Below are 17,792 nucleotides of genomic sequence, written 5' to 3'. Positions count from 1 at the left end.
CTCGGTCAGCCTCATGAGGGGGTCCAAACTAAACACCAGTTCCCAATAGAAAGGTAATGCCTTTAACAAACACCAGTTCCCAATAGAAAGGTAATGCCTTTAACCTGGGACCATGATTTAACTACTATGCTGTTTCATGAAGAGAGAATTTGTTATTTCAAGAACTTACTCCTCTTAGTCTTCTTTCCCCACTAAATAAACAAGTCCTGTGGTGCTAACTATTTCTTAAGCTGGAAATAGAATCCTCTCCCTCCATGACTGCTGGGTTCTTGAGACCCTGCGAAACTTTCTTCAAACCATGTATTTATTGCACATTCTTTGGAGAATTTCAGCCCATATATGGCTGCTTTCTGTCTTCCAGCTGGCCACAGAAATAAGCATACTTGAATGCTGCTAACAGGAAAATCACTTTTTCAGTTCTCTCACCAAATTCTGAGAAATTCTTATATTGAATGTTCAACTCATTCAGTAATTATTATTTCTCTCCCACTGTTATATTGATTAACACAGGCCTAATGATCAGTAGTAAAAAAATACTTGGCAGAACCCTGTCTAGGAGAGCTCACATTTCTCTTCTATACTACCATGTCCCATATGCTCAGACCCTAAGACACTGACACTTGATGTTGAAGGTGGTTACACCTTTTTGGCTGTTATAGCATCTGGCAATGCTCACTGGATAACACCCAGGAAAAGAGCATACAAAAAGTTATTCCAGTATTTTGATGATCTTGGCAAAAACATGTGGTGGTGAATATACTAACACAGAGTTTTGTTTGTTGTAGCTGGTACTGGGCCAAGTTTTTGTGTAGCCTACATACAAAGCTACCTTTGAAGTTAAGCAGATTCTCAATGACTAAGCCATGATTTCTGCAGGTTTGCTCCTGTGACTTTGAGCAAAACTCAAATTGCTTAACAGAACTGATTTATTACCAGGTGAGTTTGCCAAATTGAGTAAAACAAGGTCTTCCTTGCATGACACAATTAAACCCCCAAATGGCATTAATTTTTTTTTTTTAATCACAGTCCAGATACTGATAGCCACAGTTTCTTCTTAGGTACTTGACCATTCACGGTGGTTTTGTGGGCACACCTTCCCTTGTACTACCTCATAAAAACATAAGCCAAATTCCTGAAGAACTACAGTACTCCTCAACTGGCTGGTGCTTCAGCACTCATTACTGGGTATTGTCATCTCTTCCTAGAAAAGCTAATTGAAACAAGGAGAGGTATTTTTAAAGGGTTGAGCCAGCAGTTACTGAATGATCACAAAATTAAACATTTGTTTAAAACCTTGCTGAAGACAGGTCAAATAATGCTTTGTACTTCAACCATCTGATTTGTCCCCTCCCTTGGCTTTAGCTATTTCCTCACATTTGTGCCCTCAGAAAAATACTTTACGCTTGAACTTCAGGCAAATATTATGTAGGGATCTTAACTTAAACCCTAAAGTATCCATGCAGTGTTTGGCAATTGCACAGAAGCAAGCTTTCAGCAGTATGTGAGCATCTGGTCTGCTGCTTTATCATGAGAAACATGGAAATCATGGGTACAGCATTTAGACTTCCATCACCAGGATACCAACTATAACAAGATCTAAAACTTCTAAAAGTAGAAATATTTAGCACAGCATACTACAGATGTCATCTGACAGATATTCCCAATCACAAAAGAAATCTTTCCACCTGATCTAGCTGTCCAAATCTCAATGGCATTTGGGATGTAAAGTTGATTAAGGAGCCATATAACCTTCCTACCTGCTGAAGTACCAGTATACCACAACAAAAACTGTTCTTTTCCTGACAGCAAGGGCACAGTAAGTCTCATGTGAACTGTATGTTTGAACAGTTTGTATGGAACTGGTGTTTTTCTCAGGCTGCTTCATCTGAACAATAAAGATGGGCTCTGGAGGCAGCCTTGGTTTAGCCTGCATCCCAGCATGAGCTCAGGCTGTTCTCTGGGGAGCCTCCAAAAATGCCCTCAGGGCTGTTATCAGCTGTGAATTATTAAAAACACTCTGGATACTTGCCAGAGTGGAAACAGATCAAGCCAACAAATTTACTTCATGTTGAATGATGGTAAGAAAAATGAGTGTTTTCATTAGAAACTGTCTTGACAAAGTTTTGTGAAAACAGCATCTGTAGCTTCCTGCCCAGGTCTGGGGAAATGCCATGGCAGGGTTGGAGAGGGGACAGAGACATAAATTCAGATTTTTTTTAGAAACAGGTAATTTTAGTTTTTCTTCAGAAAAGAGCAAGGAAAATATCCCCCCAAATCACTGCCACAGTTTTGACTATTTCCCACTGAAACTTAGTATGTTATTTAAATGAGAAAAGTAACAAAAATATATGATGCTGATGCAGTATTTTTGCTGATATTGTAGTTGTATCAGCAACTACCCAGAAAAATTAGAAATGCCATTTAATTCTGAATTCTAAAATAAATGCATTCTACAACAGTAGAAACTGTACCTGAATTAATTTGGGTACTGAGAGTATGTACAGATGACTTTTACAGCAATTAAGATTATTTTTCATTATTCACCAGCATGTTCACCTCCTATCATGCAATTCAGAAATTAAAGACCACACCAGTCCTACACACAATACCTCTTCTAAGTACCCCTTGCAGTGTACAGTTTCAGCACACTATGAGAAAGATGATGAATTTTGAAACAAAAAACTGAATTCTTAAAAAATTACACAAATTTTTACTACAGCTTCCTGTGAATTATACCTCAGCTGAGATTAGAGTAATTTATTAGAGAAGCAAGAGAAAATGTCTAAAAAAAGGTATTTTGGATTAAGAAGATTAAATGGAGTCTGTGGAGCCAGGATTAGATGAGATGTTAGGAAGAAATTCTTTACTCAGAGGGTGGTAAAACACTGGAACAGATTGCCCAGAGAAGCTGTGGATGCCTTGTCCCTGGAAGAGTTCAAGGTCAGGTTGAAAGGGGCCTTGAGAAAGCTGATCTGGTGTCCAGCATCCCTGCCCAGAGCAGGGAGGCTGCAAATTGAAGATCTTTAAGGTCCTATCCAACCCAAACCATTCTTTGATTCTATGATTTTATGACATAACTGTTCCATATTATGTTAGAAGAAGAAATTTTTTCCCCTTTAAATCAAGTTACAGTAATTGAACTTAGCTCTATTGATATAATAAGCAAACATGACACAGTTAATAGGATCTTTAATGTAAAAAGCAAATAAATAAACAACAAACCACTAATGACAGTTCTCAAGTGGTTGTACCTAGACATTAGTGCAACAATGACTCAAACAAGAGGTAATAGACCAGACATTTCTTTGCTTTCTATATCAGCAATAAATAAAGCAAATAATTAACAGCCTTCAAAACTACGTTTTCCCTTCAGTTTTAATCAAAACCACAAGGAGTAATGACTGCACAGTGAGACAACTCAGCATTGTAGCAACACTGTACTGAGGTCAAGGTAGTACTTTAGAAAGATGCTAAGGCAAAAAAAAATAAACGCAAAGCTGAGGTGGGCAAACCCATGGGCCACACATTTGTGCTACCAAACCTGGACACCGAAACCCACCCCAGGAGTGCAGGGCAGCCAGGACCCCACTGGTGAGCTCCTGACTGGCCACACGTGCAGCCTGTGCAGCTCTTCTCAGCTGCTGCCCAGAAGACCTAGGGAAGGTTTTCCATGATGATATGGGGTTGAAATGAAAAAGTTCAATTTAAAAGTAGACATTCATTTCATGACCCTGTGAAAAACACGTGGAAAAATAGTCCCCATTTCAAAGAGCAGCTGCCAACTTCCCACATGTTGATCTCCATCTTGGTTCCCCCAAGGAATGCATCCCAGCACACCTGAATGAGTTTCTCAGAATATATTACTCATTTCTTCTCACTCCAGGGCTTGGAGGTCACAGCTCTCCTTGACTCTCTCAAGACTCTTCCAAAGTCCTAAATAAAGTTTGATGGACAATCCTTTCCCAGTAATACTCTTCAGAAAGGTAGGGAAAGGCCACAGGGAAGGAGACTGAGGTGTGGAAACATGTTCAGGACAGAACTATGGGGGAATATAGGCGTGTGAGAGAAGCAGGTCAGCTCCTTGTAGCTGCTCCCTACTAGAGAGGCTGTGGAGAGACTGAGCTTATGCCATGGCAGCTCACTGATGAGAATGTCTATGGCACACAGTAGGCGAATCCATGTCCTGCATTTATGAAGTCCCTCCAGCACTGGCAGGATGGATGGCAGTGCTGTGCTTCCATCCCCCATGACACATGCTAGGAGACCCTAGCAGAAGCCAGGAGCTGCCCACATGCCTGGATCACCCAGCATGGTGGTGGAGAGCCTGACCTGACAGGCTCAGCGCCGCAGCAGAAGAGGCAATCATTCAGTCTGCGATGACATCGGGTGCAGAAGCAGAGGCAGTATGTGACCTAAAACACCCCAACAGGCTAAAAATAACCCCATTAAACAAATATGATTTAACCACACAGCAGCCAGAAAATGTTCCCTGCAGTGCTAACCTTGCCTGCTCATACAAAGTTATTTAGCGCATTTTCTTCTGGCAAGGAAAATCCTTCATTACAGGCTTGCCGTGGTCTGCAGTAATCTAGGGAGCAAAGCTGCAGCCTACTGCTTCCTCTTTCAGGATGCACCACCAGCACAGGGCAAAGGTCTTCAGGAAGTTTTGCAGGACTGTTTTCTGGGGATTGTTTTCTTTGTGGTTGGGTTATCTGGGGGGTTGTTTGGGGTGTTGGGTTGGTTTTCTTTGTTGTTGTTGTTTTTGGGGATTTTTTAAAACTAACTGAAACAAGGGGGAGAGCCCTGGATCTTCCTATAAAAACATGTGTTGTTATTATTCGTTAGGAGCTCACCTAGGAGATGTATGTAAAATATAACTCATTGCTATGCAAGGGGTCATGTCCAGATAGCAAATGTCCCAGATGCTGCTGAAACACTTCTCTGCCTCACAGACAAGTCTCCTCTTGCCCACAATATAGAAGATTTGGCATTTGGACAAAATATGCATCTCTTACTCAATATTCCCAGTTGGCTACCCAGCCAAATATATCATGTGACACACCTGGGCAAATGATCAGCTACAAGAATTGTCAATGAAAAATTTGCCCTATTTGCCCATGGGATTTGAGGCTGGGCCTAAATGATGATATGGAAACTTTTGTAACCTGAGTTGTCATCAGACTGTTTCTGGAAACAAGCCAAGAAAACATTTTCCATGATGATATGGGGTTGAACTGAAAAATTTCACTTTAAAAGTAGACATCCATTTTGTGACACTGTGAAAAATGTGGCAGAAAAAAAGTCCTAGATGTAGAATTTCCTGATAATTAAAAAAAACCAAAAATGAATTAATTTTGACTAAAGTTTTTCAAACATTTGATTTCCCCAGCTTTTAATACATGGCATATGCAGAAGCCAATAGCTCTACTTGGTGCCTGCAGGACAAGGTGTAGCCCACACAGAGAAAAAAAACCTACTGGATGAAGAGGACGCTTCAAGCCAGCTGGAATATATCACTGAGAAGAAAAAAAAAAAAAAAGGGTTTCTCCAATCCTGCTGCACAGAGCTGTGGCCAGAACTGACCTGCCAGAGAAGATTCCAATGGATTTTAAACCAATATTGAGTAGGCTTATATAAAGAAAAAACCCAGAAAATTTTCCTAATAGCTGGAAAATATAAGGCTTAAATGGGAAATACATGCAGTTAAAACTGATTAATTAGAGCACAACAATTCATTTTTGTACCTTCAATTAAGCTGTGCCACAGGCAACAAAGTAATCTGCAATCTGCTACTGCACTGGGTACCAAAGAATGCAGTGATCACCAAATACGGGAACAAACAGTTACTAAAGGAAAATTTCCCTTTCTCAGAGGGAAAAATAGAGGAGGGAAAAACCCTATAATGTAAGAGCTGGCAGTTTCTCATTGCGTAACAAAGCATACCTGTCCTCATCTATTTTTACAAAATCTGATTTTCCATGGGAAAAAAGCACGCACTTTATAAGTATTCTGCAATTGTGCCTGGTCTATTCATTTGTCAGTATCCAGACATGTTTCTGTTTAAATCATTGTGTTTCTTCCTTTTCACTGCAACGCAGCTCCTTGCAATAAACCTAACAGGTAAAGGAAAGCTGATTACTGGTTCAGAAATTTGCATACTGATTATCTTTTGATCCCATACATCTGACTACAGTTTTTACTTCAGGAAACCAAAAAATCCAAACCCTGAATCAACTACAAAGTTTTTCCCAATACTTACTGAACTCTTAAAAAGCTAAAAGTTCACCAAGGAGTCCAGAAGCATGTCCTACCCTCCACCCCATGCAGCTGCTTGCACATCTGGGGGCCCCATTGCTGAAGCAGAGAGGGCACTCATCATCACCATGCTAAGAAAATGAAAGGTTCAGCCCCCTACCCTGGAGCTGAGCCCTGCCCAACCATTTCCTGAGGAATGAGAGGCTAGAAGGCAGCTCCAGCTGGGAAGGAACACACATGATCCCAGCCAACACCACCTCCTTATGTCATTTTTCCAAAGACAGTTGCAAAGACAAATCCCTCCTGTGCAGACCTGAGTGTCTTGGCAGTCCCTGCAGACTCGCAAATACACCCCTTGCAACTGCCCTATCCAAGAGTATGGCAGAAAAGGGAGGATCCCAAAATTTGTAAAAAACCAAGTGCTGAGGGCACAGCTATTCCTAGGATCTGAGGGCAGAGGCTTTTAAACCAGGCTAGTCCTACAAGACCAAAAATGTGTGCTGTGCCAATCTAGGCACTGATCTGGGACAAGCATTTTGGGTGACGGGGAGCTCTGGCCTCTGGAATTGTATCCAGGCTACTTGTATTGAGTTATGAAAGAGATGCAGGACTGAGCAAGTGACCACAGAGATTTTCTTGCACCTGCAAATCATACTTTCCAGCACAGAGGTGCTGATTAGATAGAGTGTAATGTCCACCAGAGGCTGGCATGCTGGGGTTTGGGTCCTCCTTCCGAATATACATCCCTGGAGGAACAAAACAAGTTCTCTCACTGCAGCCCACACCATCACATTTGAACTGTCAGACAAAACCAGTCTCAACCTCAGTTTTTTCCTCAGGCATAAAATGCTTATTAAGACAAAATTTTAGTTGTCATAAATGCATAACTGTATTGCCTAATAAAATGTGGCAATGATAAAGCAATATAATAGCTAGATCTGAGGCACAAAAATATCCACTAGGCATAGTTGTACTAAAAACTGTTCACTGAAAAGTCTAACTAGATACAGTGGAAATTTGTTCTAACACTGATATGAGGCAGGAAAAAAAAAATCCAGTGTTAGGACATAACAACTCAATCTCAATGTCAGCTCTACTCTGACATCAAGAAACAAATAGGAACACTGATTACAAAATTGCCTTAATTGCACTTTTGCTACACACTGAAGCATTTGTACAGAGAGTGACATTTTTCTTATTATGAGGAAAAGCTTTTTACAGAACTTGCTTAAATAAACTGTACCTCATTTTTTTCCCCTCCTCCTACACTGATTTAAAAGCACTTCCTGGTAGGGCACTAGTAGGTGTACTTGATGGTCTCTCATATTATAGTGGTGTATCCCAGCTGCCTCTTCCAATAACAACAAAATTCAATGATGAAGATTTCCTCTCTGATAAATTGCTATCAAAAATTCTTGGTACCAGCAAGAGAATTAGCCCCTAAATGTTTGTGTGATGTTTCTGGCAGACATAAGATGAAAAAGACTACTGCAATACCCCAGAATCAGGAATACATTTTGCTTCCCTTAGACAGAAGGGCAGTCAGTGCAGAATCTGTGAGCCTTGCCAGTGTCACATCCAACTGTTTTCTTCCAGAAGCTTTTAACTGGGGTGTATGATAAATTAGGTTTTCAAATTGCAAGTGCCAGTCATGTAATTGTTCAGATTCAGCTGCATGTTTTCTCTCTTCCAACTTAGTGAGAAACTGGCATTTAAGGGATTCTTTCTAATACCAACAAGCTATTACTTCACCATCCTGTGGCAGGGGTTTATGATTTCTTACAATGATAAATAAACTCCCTCCATCCAAGGTGCCCCAATGTTGTCACCCTTCATTATTTTGCAGGTAGTCAGAAAGAACCATATTATTTTGATGGAATATTTACAGAAATTTTACCAGAAAGTTATAGGAAATGTCAATATTAAATTCAGATCCTGCATGCTCTAATACAAAGAGACATTAACTGCTGCAAAAATATATTGATATATATTAATAAATAGAAACTCATGACATACAAGCCAGGAGTGGTAAACAATGAAGCAGTGTCCCTTGGGGGAGTCTTATTGTCATGAGGGGAAATTCTCATCCTACAGACACACAACACAGTGTAACTATACTCAGTCACCACTGGGCATAAAACTAAATGTCATTTTTACATTACATGCAGCTCTAGTAAAATGTATGCCAAATTTCACCATTTCCCAAAGTTTCTTCCTACTAATGCCAGAGGAAAAGACAAATAAGCAGCCCATATACATTCTGTATATATATGAATACTGTTAGACACACATACACAGAATAAGTTAAACTTTTTTCTTCAAACCAGCTGTAGTAATTACTGAAGCAAGCTGTAGGATACCAGTGTACTGCAAGCATTGTTCAACAAGTTAAGGAAAAGTTACGTTTTCAATTTCCAAGAGGAAGGGTGGTGACCTATAAAGCTGTAAAGGAAACCACTCACAGAATTATTTCAATACCCTTGCTAAAAACAGCCCCCTGGAATTATAAGAGTCTCTTCCTCATCCTGCTCAGAACAATTGGGAAATTATAGATCATTTAAAGTACGTTAATACACTAAAAAATAAAATTAATGCAAACAAACAAACAAAACCTCCAGTTCTCACTCATGGAATTGCACTGCTCATTTCTCTGATTTCTCTGGTACTCGCATCTGGATTTAGCTACTGGAAAGGGTACCCCAGTATATATAACAGGTATACTTAAAATGTGTTGCAGGTACTGAATGATCATTCTCTCCCAAAGACTTAGGGGACACTTTTCAATTTATCCTAAAATCACTAGAGAAAGGCTTAACTTAAGACAAAACAAACATTGATTGCTAGAAGCTTTGTGTGAACAACATCAGACTGGATTTGACATAAATTGTGATTTTTATTTTTTTCCAATATGATCAAAGCAAATCTAAAATAAGTGCTATATAAGCATTTTTTTAAATGCGGGGGAATGAAAAAAGCGGGTTTATATTGTCTACTGTGATTTATTCTACAATATATTCATCACAGGGCTTTATGTGATAAATGTAGCATCATATTCCCTCTTAGCCCATGATTTAATTATCTGCACTGAACCCAGCAAGGTAGAGCATACTGTTATCTGCACTTCAGTAGGCATGGAGGGCATAAAAACAAGGGGAAAAGGAGGGGAAAGTTTTATTTTAAAAAAGCAGTGTGTCACACAACAGAGCAGCAAACACTGCACTAGCAGACACTAATATAGCTACTTCCCCTGTCCTCAATAAATACACATCTACAAATACTTGAGATACAAAACAATGTGCGCCTTAACCTATCCATGACAAAGAACCAGATTACCTCCTTTACAAGATCTGGCCTTGTCCTCTGCCTTTCGTGACATGAATTTTTTATTAATGCAGTTGTTGTCCCTGGGCAGGTAATGAAGAGCAGCATGCCAGGGAACAAGTTCATTGGGCAGATAGCTCTGCAGATACACAGATATATGAAGGCTCTCTCCAGACAGAATCAGCACAAATTTTACACAATGTTATTAACTACAAAATTCTACACTATTAATCCAGGTGAGGATTCATTTCCAGCTTCTGGTTCTCTCTGTATCATCTTATTTCTGCTTTGCAAAGAGTCCAGGAATGTAGAGTAATGAAACTAATTTACTAAGAAAGTGACAAGTCATGGGTCTCTTTTCCTCCTTGCTTGGATTTCTTTTTTATAACACAGAAGATACATCCCCTTCTCCCAAAGCTCAATGATAACAGATCTCAGTGACAGAAAATCTGACCCAAACACTGGATTTGGGATATTTTAACATATCCCAAATATGTTAGGTGTGAAAGTTTAAAAAAATCTTACCTTCAGAAGAAACTCCACTATCTTTTGTCCACGGTGGACTGGAGGTGAAGTTTGGAAACAATTAAGTGTATTCAGGGAAATAAAGATTCTGCAAGTATTTTTTAAAAGCATCCATGAAAGATACGACAGCATAGCTCCAAACTCACATGAAAGTATCTGGCAATCCAGAGCATACTGTTTTTAAAAAACTACAGCAGAGCACTGCACGCCAGCTAGTTTGGAAACTTGCCTACAATCTGAGATAAATCCTTACATTCCCTTCACCTGAACCCACTGTACGTTCTTATGTGGTGGCCACAATAATGGTGTTTGGCCCTTGCAGCAGGTACTGAACTCCAGCACTTTTCGCAGCCGTTCATAGGTTAAAGGTGGATTTCTCTTTCCCACTGGTGCTTGGCCCTGCAGTGGGCACCACACCAGGGCTCCCTACAGCCGAACCTGCTGATTCTCTGGCTTTGGCAGGTGCCCTGACCAGTACCACGGAGATCTACAGGTGACACTGACCTCACTGACATGGACTACACAGAGTTCGCCAGCACTACTGTTCTTGCAGGTTGCCATTTGGCACTCAATCTACATGCTACGTTACCAGAAGCGCTCCGTTTCCTCTTGATTTTATGACTGAGTTTTGCAGGAGACTCCCATTATGTGTCCGTCGTGCGCCTCTAGAACGGGGACAGTGCCCGGTGGCCCTGCTCTGCAGCCCCGGGCAGGGCTCTGCCACCCGGCGGGTCACCCGCAGGCAAGGAACGCACGGTTCCGTTTCTGGCCTTGGCAGAGCGAAGTTTACTCATTTAAGCATACCCCGAGCCGTTCTCTCGGCTCGCTGCCCTTGCCCTGCTTCGTTCCCCGCACGGGGCGGCGAGGCCGGGTGTCCCGCGGTCTCGCCGCTGCCCGGTCGCCCCTCGGTACCTTCCGGAGGGCCTCCCGCAGGTCGCGGTGCTGCGGGGTGTCCCCGGCGTACCGCGGCCCCGAGCTGCGGCCCCGCAGCGCCCAGCCCAGGCGCCGAGCCCAGCGCCCGCCGCCGCGCAGCGCCATGGCCGCCGCCAGTGCCGGGCAAAGGCCGGGACAGGCGCCTGTTCCGACAGCCAGCCCGGGGCGCCTGGCAGCCCCCGCCCCGCCCCTCCTCCCCCTGCTCTCGCCCCTGCAGCAAGTCACGGCAGCTCTCGGGTTACGGGCAGGTTTTCTTTAATGCCAACGAACAGCCATGAAGCGACCAACAAGCGGGTGACGAGCGGGCCCCGCGCAGCGACAGAGGCCGGCCACGGCGGGGAGCGGGGCACAGCCGGCCCTGGCCAGCGGCCGGAGCGGGGCTCGGCAGCTTTCGCGAGGGTTTCTGTATTTTTGTAAGGAGAAATAGAAAATAAAAAGAAATCCGCTCCTGTGCTCGTTCGACACAGACCGGCGGCGGTGGGGACACGCTAGTCGCTCCCTACGGGTACGGGAGGAATGTCTGCTCCAGGGGCAGGCGCGGGGCTCCTTCTCCTAAGCGATGACACAGCCTCCCTTCTCCTTGAAGGGGTTCTTGTCCTCGGGGACCCCCTTCACCAGCGGGTCCTCTCCCGACCGCTCCTCGATGTAGTTCTTGATCTCTTCGGAGCACTTGGACACCTCGAGGGAAAAGACAGAAAAGTGGCTGCGTTACGGCCGCGGGAAACGTTCATCAGTAGAGGAAACCCATGAATTTATATTCTCTCTCATTCACCTTCCCACCAAGCATAAAATACCTGGCCACAGAGCACTAAGCACGTGCACACTCAGCTTCCTTCCTCTCTTTTCACAGCCTCATATTGACAGAACAGGTGAGCGTCTCTGAGAATGTAAACGCCACTCCAAACAGCCGTTGCTGCATAGTTAAACTTGTGTTCATAATTAGCCAATCTAGTTTTTTTAAGCTGCGGATCACACTCTACCTCAGCACCAGCATGACTTATGGTCAATAGTTTCAGGGTCAGTAACTTTCAATTCAGTTTCAAAGTATTTATGGCTTTATGTGTTTTTCACAAACAAAACATTCAGCAATGATTTTTCAGTGGTAATACCAATTCTTACTTTGCAGTTCTACTATAGAAATGATGCACCTTGAATGAGAGTCTAACTAGGAAAGACAATTTATTTACTGGTTACCTGGGGTTATTTCAAACAATGGTTAATAAAAGAACCTATTTTGTTTTGAGACCATAACAGTTCCCATAGCATTCATACCAAACTAGCACTGATGTAGGCAAGCCTGAATAGAACCCACTTATGAAGAAGAAGGGTGTTTAGTTTCTGTTCACTGTCACGGGAGCCCATGCAGCACATGTGGTAGTGGTGTCTGTGGAGTCTGAGAGTGCATAAGTGAACGTCTGGGGCTCCTGAGGTTCCTTGTGCACACACACCTCTTGCTCTGTGTCAGCAGAAACTGTCCCTAGATGCTCAAATACCTGACATGCTTGAGGATAAGCACCTGCTCTGTCCCCACCTCCTCCCTTCCTACCCGCAGGCCGTGCAGTGGTACTGCTGTGCAGAGTCAGCAGCAGGAACCAGCTGTTGGCCAGGCCACTAGATGATTAGTATTTCTAATTTAAGGCCCCTTGCCTCCTCTGTTAATTATATTTTATTTCAAAGGTAAAACTATGACAAGAGAACCAATGAATTTACTTGCTGCATCACAAACAACAGAGCATGGCCTGTGCAAAATTAAGCTTTAAGCCATCAGAAAGAACAGAGTTAATTCCCAATTAAACAGTGCATAAAATAAGATCTAGCTGCCTTAGAGCAAAGAAGAAGCTGCACCTAGAAATCCCATTATACGTGTCTTGTTCTTCTGTGCCTTGCCGACTTTGTTCATTCAAACTGGAACACCTTACACCATAGTACAGTCGCATGCCAAAGCATATGAAGGACCAGGGTTTTACTTCAGTCAGCACTGCTAGGATGACTTTCACTTAAAAGAAAAAAAGCCTGCTTAAATATACATTTCGAAATTTTTATTCATTCCAAAGGCCACTTCCTTTTTATTTTGTAAAGTTGGTAGTGGGGGTCAAGAAAATTTTGGCTGATGTTTTTCTTTTGGTACCAACAGTCATGTGGTTTCTGCATTTCCCAGTCCCTGTAACTTCCATATAGGTACCAGGGGACCGTGGCAACTACAACACCAATTTCATTCTCACAGTGAAACTCCTGTTACAATGCACTGGTAGAATTAAGCATGCTTCACTACAGGAAAATTGAAAAATACCCATTTTCCTAAAGTGATCAGGGTTTTGGTTTATTCCAAAAATGTAGACAAGTATTTGAAATTATTATTATTTCCAAAACTTTATATCCTGCAGAGTGTATTTCAGTTGTCTAAGAATCATCTCTGAGAGATGACATAGGTATCAACACTAGTTGGGTGTTGAGCCCTCAATACTGCTGGAGCTTTAGACTATACTGTAACATCTACAATCACTGATACCTAACTCACAGCTAAAACATTGGCATTTGCTAATTGCATTTGCTAACATTGCTAAAATTGGCATTTTTATTCTTGGGGTAAAACCTAGACCTTCAATGTAATCAACATGACTAATGCTACTGATTCCTACATACAAATGTATTTTTGGTCCTAACTTGAACGGTTTATTTAGGTGTAATTTGCCTCTGCTGGCATGCAGAATTAAAAATAAAAATTTGTTTCATCATGGACCAAGATCAGTTCTGTACATCTTTCGTCTATAGAAAATGTACAAACCCATAAACCTTTAAGGGGAAAGTACTTGTGGGAAGGAACAATCAGTGTGAATGTCTAAATGTCCATGGAACAAGGCTGGGTGGATCACGGCTCGGCACGGGCGGTGCTTTGGCTCCTGCCCGGGCACTGCACAGCACGGGAAGCGGGGCGGGGACGCGGGCAGCAGAGACGCGGCTAGGGGCCAGGCAGGGTGTAGTGCCGCGACAGCGCTCCCCTGGCTTCCCAGGGGAGGACCACCCCTCCCCTAGCACCAGCACGTCCCTGGGCGTTCTGCTACAGAACAGGGGAGCAGCGCGACGTGCTCCTCCCTCGCCTGGCAGGCGGTCTTGTGCCGGCCTTGGGCGCCAGGGACTCGAGGGGAGGGGAAGTTAAGGGGTGCCAAATCCACCGGGATTAAGTTAAGGGGTGCCAAATCCTGCCCGCGGCGGGCCGCCCCGTGCCAGCCCCTCGGGGCGCTTTATCCCAGCGATGATGCGCTCCTTCCCCCGGGCTCCACAGCCACCCCCGGCAAGGACCGGCGCTCCTACGCGGTGTGAGCAGCGCTGTGCCAACAGCGCCGTCTCCGGCCCCTGACCCAAAGTGGTGGCAGGACCGTCGGTGCAAACCGCGGCCGTCCCAAAACAGTCGGGGCCCTGCGGACGAGCGGCTCCCACAGCCCCGCCGCCCCTGCCGCGCCCGGCCCCGCCGCCCCGGGAGGAACGGGCTCGCTCCCCGCTCCACACCCAGCCCCGGGCAGCTCCGGGCCCCTTCTCCGCGCCCGCTCACCGGCTGCCTTTCCAGCTTCACTTCTTTCCGGAGCTGCTCCACTTCCATTTTCAGTTTGTCCTTCTCGCTCAGGTCCTCGATGTTGATGGCTGGCATCGTCTACACTACGAAGCGCGCAGGGAGTGAGGACAAAAGGTTACGTCTGGGCAGCGAGGGCGCCGGGGCCGGAGCCCCCGGGCGGTGGCGGGGCTGCGGGACGGCCGCCCCCGGCCCGCCCCCGGGCTCACTCACACGCTGCCGGCCGGGCTGCCCCGCTGCTCGGCGGCGGCCGCTTCCTCTCCAGCGCGCCCGCACCCTTTCCCCGCGCCGCTCCGGCCTTTAAACCTGCGCGCTAATCCCCCCTAACCGGATTAGAGCCCGGCCCGGCCCCGCTGCCGGGGCGTTGACACGGGCCCTGCCAGCGCAGGGAGGTCCGGCCATCCCAGCAGGAGCCGGGAGCTGGAAGACCCTCCTGTGCTGACCTTCCTGGCTTCACCCTCTGCAACTCCAGTACGGGGCAAGAGCAGCGAGGTCGGCTGGAGCTTTTGGCCCAGCAGTGAGATCTTTCTCCCCACCATCTTCTCCCCATGCACCTCTCGGCCATAGAAATGACTCATGCTTTATGCCACCTGCATCCTTGGGCTCTGTGTTCTTCTCCCCCGCTGCTAAGGCAGAAGCAGGTGGTGTGCATGGGTACCTTCCTCAATACTTGTGCATTACCACTACAGATGAACTGGACTAAGGTAGAGGGGGAAGAAACCGCTCCTATATAAAGTGCCTCAACAGGTGGCCAGCCCATCAATGCCAGACATTGTAACTTTTTGGTAGGTATGTCTGCAAAGCAGAATTGCAACACTACATAAAAGGGTTATTGTGCCTGGCTTGCACAAGGGTCTCCGAACACGTGGAGTTATGACAGGTGTTGGGATGGAGTACTCAACATAAGGGAAGTGATGCATTCAGAAAATGCAAGAAGGAGTTAGGAAATTCTTCTCCTGTGGTTGCATATGGTTTTGAGGTCTAGATCCCAAATAGGTTTCTATGCTTTTAGAAACCAAGGGGTGCCTCCATGCATGCTTGTACATCACCCAGCATCTCTCATCCGAGCAGCTGCTTTCCTACAATGGCAATGGATGCACAGTTCAGGACCCCTGAGACTGAACACAGCTACAGGCCATTAAAATGGGCTTGCAGTCCTTCTGTTATCTGCCACTTCAAAGATCTTTATAGGCAGTTAGCCCTCCCTCTTTTCTCCTTTTTTTTTCCTGTTAAACACACTGCTTCCTCCAACCTCTTCCTACTCACCAGATTGTAAGCAGCTGTCAGCAGCATGTAAAATTTACATCTTCTCCAGCACTGCTCCTATAGTGCCCTTGGGGTTTGTATTCGTTTTACTTCAGCCAGTTCACTAAAATCAGTTTCTCTTCCTCTCTGTATGGCTACTATCTTCCCCTCCCCAGCTGGTGGCATGTGCTTTCTACACGCCCATGACCTACACTGACAGCTGCATTCCCAAACCCCACCAGCTGCTGGTCCTGGGCCAGTCAAAACAGCTGGAAGGAGCTGGCTGGCCAGTGCCTCACAACAGCCTGGGCTGTAGGTGGGGGCAGAAGCATTGTGGTGTGGAGAGGCAGAAAGCATGTGATGTGGTGGAGGCAGGTGTAGGGTACAGGAGTGAGCTGAAGGTGGACTCTGGCACACCACTGACATGGTTGGGGTGGGAAGAATTTGGTGTCCCTAGCTCTGTAATGGAAAGCTTTCACTGACCTGTCTGCTGACGTGACTGGCTCTGCAGACGGCAGTCAGTAATGGACTTTCTACCACTTGCTGTGTTAACTTTTATTGTGGTTCATATATTTTTACAGATATTTATGTGATCTAAGTTAAAGCAAAAGAGAAGCTGAATAGCAGCATTGATAGATAGGTGGCTTTAAATCAGACTTTGATTTCTATATGTCTGTGCACAGAGGAAATTGAAAATATTGAAAATGGTGTTTGCATTACAGCATTCACTTTGCTGCTATTGTTTAAAGTGGTATTTAAATTTCTTTCTTTGCAATTCCAAAAAATGTCATGAAAACTAAAGGACATGACATTTAAAGAACATAATATTAAAACCACTTTAGTTTCCCAATATTAGAAAGGACAGCTTTCTTTTGGAAATAGAAAAAGTATGTGGGGTTTTTTTGTTTGTTTGTTTGTTTTTTTGGTTCTTTTCTTCGGGAGGGACATAAGCTTTGATATAGCTGCTCTGCCTAATATGCTGAACAAAATCCCTAAAAATGAGGACACCCATTAGTAACCATTGTAGCTATAAGAATCTAAAGCATGGCAGATATGTCCCATCATGATGACTCAAGCTGCACCACGATTTATTTTCTTGTCAGTAAAGCACCCACTTATACTTTAACTGCTGGAAATTCTGAAAAAGGGAGCAGTTCTGAAAAAGGAGGGAAAGAGGTGCGATTCACGCCCTTTCATAAGTCATGTAGGTAGAGTAGGAATTAGACTTGCTCCTTTCTTGCCTTTATGAAAAATAAAACTATGTCAGGAAGCTAGGTTGTAGTCCTCCATGACATAAGTAAAGCACAGAAGCCTTGGAGAGAAAGTCAGTTCAAGTAATCAGGGTGCCCTGAAGTGCCTCCTGCTTACAGCCCATACAGACTGTGTCTTCTTTCCTGCAGGCCACAGATTTCCAGGGCCCTGTATTGCAACCCATCCCGGGCAGTGCCTGCCTACAGGACTGTGGATCAATGTCGCTGTAAAGGGAGCAGAGAAGAACAATAGGAGATCAGATTAGTTTGTCGTTATCTATTGAGAGCACGCCTAATTTACAGCCACTCTTTTATCTCTCTTACTATATTCAATCTAGGGTAAACACTAATTAATGCAATGTGTCTAACAGATTAGAGAGGGAAAGTATGCTGCTTGCTGCTCACCCCCTCCTCCCACAGATCATGCCTCATTGCCTGGTGGGGTTACAATCTGTAGAATAAACCAGGTCATGATATTTCCTGAAGTTCATCCATCTTTGCACGGCCAGAGTTGTTATCCCTTCGGCCCCTCGGGTTTCTCCAGAGTCCAAGCCTCATTTTCTCAAGTTCATCAGTGTTTTATACTACGGAGGTAAACTAATGCCGCGCGTCTCTCTCGGCGGCACTCTCTAAGCAGCCTCTACTCGATCCGGCTGGATCGGGACCGGCAGCAGGACCAGCGTTTGATTTTCGGA

General features: G+C 44.6%; 2 protein-coding genes across 3 annotated transcripts in view; both read right to left on the bottom strand.

The window, feature by feature from the left end:
• The window catches only part of LOC129135042 (putative acyl-CoA dehydrogenase 6), a 74,902-nt gene extending 63,694 nt beyond the window's left edge, over positions 1 to 11,208 (bottom strand). The window contains exon 1 of the mRNA XM_077174966.1: positions 11,014 to 11,208. Within this exon, the coding sequence (XP_077031081.1) occupies positions 11,014 to 11,139 (126 nt within the window). The 5' untranslated portion in view covers positions 11,140 to 11,208. The remainder of the gene's footprint in view (positions 1 to 11,013) is intronic.
• A 64-nt stretch (positions 11,209 to 11,272) lies between these two features.
• On the bottom strand, positions 11,273 to 14,972 carry LOC129121924 (guanine nucleotide-binding protein G(I)/G(S)/G(O) subunit gamma-11). Of its 2 annotated transcripts, XM_054635458.2 has the most exons (3): positions 14,816 to 14,972; positions 14,585 to 14,688; positions 11,273 to 11,712 (listed from the first exon to the last, which is right to left on the bottom strand). In XM_054635458.2, the coding sequence occupies exons 2-3, from the start codon at positions 14,678 to 14,680 to the stop codon at positions 11,587 to 11,589; spliced, it is 222 nt and encodes a 73-aa protein (XP_054491433.1). In that variant the 5' UTR covers positions 14,681 to 14,688; positions 14,816 to 14,972; the 3' UTR covers positions 11,273 to 11,586. The 2 variants fall into 2 exon arrangements, with proteins under 2 accessions (XP_054491433.1, XP_054491423.1); XM_054635448.2 differs by having other exon boundaries at positions 14,585 to 14,904.
• Between the last annotated feature and the right edge of the window lie 2,820 nt (positions 14,973 to 17,792).

Source organism: Agelaius phoeniceus, chromosome 1, assembly GCF_051311805.1.
Source record: "Agelaius phoeniceus isolate bAgePho1 chromosome 1, bAgePho1.hap1, whole genome shotgun sequence".
Classification (NCBI taxonomy): Eukaryota; Metazoa; Chordata; class Aves; order Passeriformes; family Icteridae; genus Agelaius; species Agelaius phoeniceus.
This window is presented reverse-complemented; position numbering and strand designations above follow the sequence as displayed.

Bases quoted from the DNA above. Each gene is read 5' to 3' on its own strand.
- LOC129121924 (XM_054635458.2), bottom strand. From the start codon at position 14,680: ATGCCAGCCATCAACATCGAGGACCTGAGCGAGAAGGACAAACTGAAA. The intron at 11,713-14,584 runs GTGAGCGGGCGC...TTTTCCCTCGAG, and splicing joins TGAAGCTGGAAAGGCAGCCG to GTGTCCAAGTGCTCCGAAGA.